Source organism: Formica exsecta, unplaced genomic scaffold, assembly GCF_003651465.1.
Source record: "Formica exsecta isolate Colony F162 unplaced genomic scaffold, ASM365146v1 scaffold235, whole genome shotgun sequence".
NCBI classification, from domain to species: domain Eukaryota; kingdom Metazoa; phylum Arthropoda; class Insecta; order Hymenoptera; family Formicidae; genus Formica; species Formica exsecta.
The window spans coordinates 809,334-814,995 of NW_021849633.1; the positions used below are offsets into that span (position 1 = coordinate 809,334).

The window sequence follows — 5,662 nt, forward strand, 5'->3', positions numbered from 1 at the left end:
GGGGGGGAGAGGTCGGTGAATCCGCCGTCGTTTTTGGCTTTCGGTGTCGCGATAAAAGCCGGGACGACGATACACACCGACATATGTGTGCGTGTGTGTATGTATTTTGGAGGTAGATGCGAAAACGGGAAACGAGAGCGAGATGGAGAGAGAAAGAGAGACAGAGAGAGAGAGAGTAAATAAGCCGTGAGTTTCTGCTCGCTGTATATTTCGCGCTGGGGGAGGCCAGGCCAGGCGTACCCTGTCCTAGGCTATAAACCCGGTTTGTACGCCGCATGAATACCGGCGTCTTTATTTATGGCTTTTCGGGAAGAAGTTTGCCGCGGGACGACGAACGTTATCCAGCCGACGACACGACGACAGTCAAGTCGCGCGTACGCTTTTCATCGATTTTCCACGGCCGGCTGGCGCGGATGAAACGCCAGTGGATAAAGGAGGGGGAGAGGGTGGGTCATTGCGCGAATCCAGCCGGAAAAAGCTCGTTTTTCTATGCGACGGCAAGGTAGGAGCAATTGAACGGATCAGTGCAACAGTGTGGTCCGATTCATTTTTTTTTTTTTTTTTTAAGAACCCGGAAACATTTATCTTAATCCTGGAACAGCATATTAAAGCACACGCATGCATGGATTATATATGAACCGTAGCATTTAATAAATTCGAGGTTCTTCTTCCCATGTTTTGAAAGTGTTATAAAATGCTGAGGTTTGAGAACATTTAATTTATATTAATTTCTTCAAGTATTTTCTTAAAAAAGTGAATTGAGCGTATTAAAAATTCTGGAATATTTTTATATATTTAAAGATGTGGAATGCCTTATGTCGCTTCTTATCTTTATAAGATTTTTTATTAATTTAAAATTTAACATGCAAAATTATTTTCTCAACAAAAACATTAAAAGGTCCATAGTTTTTCAAAATTAAATATCAGAGATAGGTAGGTGAAACAAAATAAGGTTATATAATAAACGTTTGTTTATTTCATCTAAAATCTAAATATCTAGAAGCAGTCTTGGAATCAATTTCAAAATGCTCTCCGCAAACGGTTTTCGATTTTGTTGTCTGTAGAAAAGAGGCTTTCTCTCTTTTTTTCTCTTTCGTTTCTCTTCTCTTTGAAATGTATACATAAGGCCATATATATGCATATGTATTTAGAGAACATATTTGAAAACATGTGTTTTTGTGGGGCGTAAAACAAATATTACGCAAAGTAAAATGAAAGTTGCATTTTTACAATGTTCGAAACTCTTTTATCGATGTTGATTGGAGTTTCTATCGAAACGAGTTTTCATAAAAAGCATGGAACATAATGAAATAAAATGTTTTTTTGCAGAATAAATGTTTATTTAAACTTTAAATTGTCGAAGAGATTTATAAAGAATTTAATAAAGAGACCAAGCTTTTTTTTTGGTTCAATCACTCGGGCAAAAATATGGTAATCCTTTCGATTTTGCAACAATCGATGAATTGAAAAATTACAAGAATACATTTTTATATTTTATCGAGAGATTGTCTTGCCGCGCAATTATTTCATTGATCTATTAGCGTCATGAGGTTCAGTGACTTGAACATCGATTTATTCGTTTCTTGCTCGATAACGTATCTGCCAACAGTTCTTACGTGAAAATAGACGCTGATAGTTTTCCGTATACGGAAATGGATGCTACGATAGTTGGCAATTTGCCATATCTAGAGAAAGAGAGAGGATCTGATCGAGACTTCAAAACTTTTATTCTAAATGAATTAAACTTTTACTCTAAATAGTAGTGAAAGAAAATAGCGCTCGAGCGTGTAAAATGACACATTTTTTGCAGAGTGTCTTAAATAAACCGTCGTAATTGTGCGATGCAAGATATAGTGTCCGACATAAAAATTTAAAAGGGTCGCATCCAAGATTTAAGATAAATTTTCGCGATTTAAATTAAATTTAGTGTGTATAATGCGATGCATAGTATTATAAATTTGTTTATTTTAGTTGGAATTTAGAAAAGTAAAAATTTATGACATATACAATAAAAGTATGTAAAATAATGATTGATCAAAACTGTATAATCATAAAATTTTCAGCTGTAGCGCTTGAGTAAACAGCGGCTTCAATGTTTTTCGTCAATTGTCGGGATCTACGATAATATTTTTATCAGGTACGAAGGCAAAAATCAACTTCCCTTAATCGGCTTTTCTCAAGCTCTTTGTACACAGCTTCTATCTAATCGCGACGAGCGTCAGAGGTCTTCAGTCTTGATAGAAATTGCCCGATTAAGTTTCACTCGGTTTACGAGGGAATTGTAAAAATATAGGTATTGAAAATGAGGATATCGCGAGACTATCTCTTTTAAATATATTTAATTCATTTCTGAATATCTGTGTAAAGTTTTGAAAAAAAAAAAAAATCGTGATTGCCTTAAACGTACTTGTTAACCAGATTCCGGGAACAGCCACACACACCGGTTCCAAGATTAATTACATTTCTGAATTACAGTCGTAATTATACCCAGAATAATTAGTTATTCGCCGTTTTATTTGATCATTCCCTGACCGATAATAATCCCCCGCCATTGTTCAAGTTTCGAACCTTTGACGAAGAATTTGCGACCTGCGTATTACGTTTCGCTGGTCGAAACCAGCAGGAACAATAGCAGGAGTTGTAGTTATGCGAGACTACATCTCTTGCTTGTCCTGTAGTTTCAAACTAGGACCATGCCTAAAATCATACCGACAGAGTTACGGCATTGTTCAACCGGGACACACTGACGTCATTGTTGGTTTGCGGCGATCGGTCACGAATGTTAAACAATAACAAGATGGACGTATTCCGATACGCTGATATCTTCTCTCTCCTCATCTTCGTCCGTTTCGATTTCATAAATTCAAATTTCAATAGGCCCATTTGTAATGATTAATCGGATTTATTCGATTAAAATCGATGAATTATACAAGATGAGCTTAAAAAAAATATGATTAGTTCGAAGATAATTGCAGGCTCCCCACGTTTTCGTGTTTTTCTCTTTATACTTCGTATATCATTTTTTCGAGAAAAAAGTTTTCGCCAAAAGTGTGTCACAGCGGTATACATTAGCGAAATCAAGAGATACAAAATAAATGAGAAGTTTATTTCGCGTCCTACTTGGCTCCTTGGTATTATTTCATAATTTTTCCTTCCTTGAATTAAAAATAGTGATGTACTATCCGCTATCTTCGTAGCATCTTTCTTTTTTTGCCAAACTTTTGTCGTTAAAATAATAAAACAGACATATTTATGCAGAGTCGTAATGTTTTCGCTATAATCATCTATCTTTGAGTGTATCCTTCGGGAAAGAGAGAGAAAGAAAGAGATGCTAACTGATGAACTTTTTATTTGCTGCGGGAAACGCAAAATACGAAACACGCGAAAAAGCGGGAGGAAAGATGGTGACTCTTTTTCGCGAAATGCGAAAACACGAGTGTTATACCATCTTGACACGCACGAAAAAAAAAAAAAACGTTGTGAGTTAGAGTGAGAAGCGGTTATTTTTACCGTATTAATCGAAGCGCGTTATAATTATGTTTGCAGGACAGAGACGATACTGGCGGCGAACGAATCTACGCCGTTGCAGCTCGCTACCTGGGGGCCACGTGGCAACGCCCTGATCTACGTTCATCAGAATAATATTTACTACAGACCGGAGGCAGAAGTGGCCAATGATTATCAGATAACCAATACGGGAGTGTTCGGCACTATTTACAACGGAGTACCGGACTGGGTGTACGAGGGTGAGTAGTTACATCTAATAGAGTGTGAGAAAAGTATATTCTATATATATGTTTATTGAAATTATTTAACAAATACTTTACGTCACAAAAATTGAAAAATAAGAATAAATCAATAAATTTGTAAATAATATAATCCTAATAAATCTAAAAAAAAAAAAATAATTATCCCATAGTCATCCAAAAAATTAATGTAGATTTCCCTCTAAAATATTCAATATTAAAATCAGAAACTAATTCAAGTTCCCTCTCAATAAAATCCATAGGATTCCGATTTAATTCAACGCTAAAATTCCAATAAAATATATTAAAACTGAAGGATATAAAATTATACTATATATCGTATATACAATTGAAATTTCACAAAATCTATAAATGAATATCTTTCTTTTAAAACTAATATAATTAAAATAAATTTCACCTTATAGGATAATATTTGAGAAAGAGTCTCTTCAATAGCAAAGAATCTCTTCAATAGCACGCGGCTATCGTAATTTCATTGTCAAAGGCTTTGAAGTTTTTTTTTTTTAATTTAAAAATAAAAGAGCGCGGTAATAATCCAATGAAAAAGACGACAAGATTAAACTGGGTTAATATTTGATCGTTTTACGTTTCGTAAAAATTTTGTGGAAAGTCGATATATCGTTCGATCCGCTGTTTGTGTAGCTGAAACTGGCAACTACCTCGATTTATCGTACTCGTGTACCTAACGATTCAGCGAATCGCGCAATATTTTTTATTTGTCCCTTTGAGGAATTTGTTTTTACAAAATGCATATCCCTCTCTCTCTCCTCCGTCCAAAAATATTTTATTTATTTTGTATGTGGAAACATCCGATTAAAGAGAGAAGAGCGAAATTGGTATGCGAAAAAAAAATATTAGGTATAATGAAATTTGCGTGAAATTTGCGTGAAATTAGCGGAAAAAGCTTTGATGCTGATTATTCTGCTCTTTTCACGCACTGTAATAAGAAATTAATTCTAGGATAATGGCTCTAGGGTAATACTCATTAGAAATGCAAATTAATATAGCGTCTTTTCTCCGTAAGAGAAAAATTATAGCAGTTGATCTTTAGACATGCTCTGTCTTTTTATTTGTCAATTCTTTTAAATCTAATTCTTTCTATTGGATTGAAAACTAAATCAACTAAAGAATTTCCTACGAAATTGCATGTATCTCAGCAAATGATGACTAAAAAATATACTTATCATAGAATATATTTTATAAAATTATTAAAGCTTTATAAAATTTTTATTGAAATCATATTCAGAATCAAATTTTCAAAATATTAAAAGATTCATAAATCGGGTTGGCGAACTTCCCCTTTGTGCGAGACGACGATAATGCATCGCGAAAGGAACACATTCAGCACACTGTACAATAATTGGCGTAGCCGATGCTCCAGAAGGCTTATTCGCTTTTGCATTTTCTCGAGCTTTCATCAACTATGCCCTTTTTCCACCCTTAGCTTGCCTCTTTTTTTGGATGTCGCACCTCGTTTTACCACGCGCGGCGATAGCGGCGAGGATCAACGGATGAGGCGCATAAAAATTCATCAATCAAGAAGGCAAGTCCGCGAACAATGTGAGAGAGAACACCCTGACGGGTTACGGTCACTTCCACTAGATTTAGTTCCTATATCCTGAGTGACGTTCATCACCATGAATATCGTATGTCGCGGCGATAGTAAAGTTGCGCATCGATTTCACGCGTAAAAGCATTTTGTGCAGAGAAACGAGTAGAAGAAAATATAAAGAACAGTTTATCTCGATTTCGTATCGAGATATTTTAAAATTCATCTGAAATTTTTACAACTATATATATTATTTGTACAATATTTTTTTGCGTTCACACACAAAAGAATTCATATAAATATTATAACTTTTGAACATTAAAATAATGTATTATTATTTATTAAA

At 34.8% G+C, this 5,662-nt stretch overlaps 1 protein-coding gene across 13 annotated transcripts in view; it reads left to right on the forward strand.

Annotated features, from left to right (window-relative positions):
* The window catches only part of LOC115235805 (venom dipeptidyl peptidase 4), a 386,957-nt gene that overhangs the window by 319,656 nt on the left and 61,639 nt on the right, over window positions 1–5,662 (forward strand). For all 13 annotated transcript variants that reach the window (XM_029807805.1, XM_029807808.1, XM_029807806.1 and 10 more), the window contains one exon: window positions 3,547–3,746. In XM_029807805.1, the coding sequence (XP_029663665.1) occupies window positions 3,547–3,746 (200 nt within the window). The remainder of the gene's footprint in view (window positions 1–3,546; window positions 3,747–5,662) is intronic.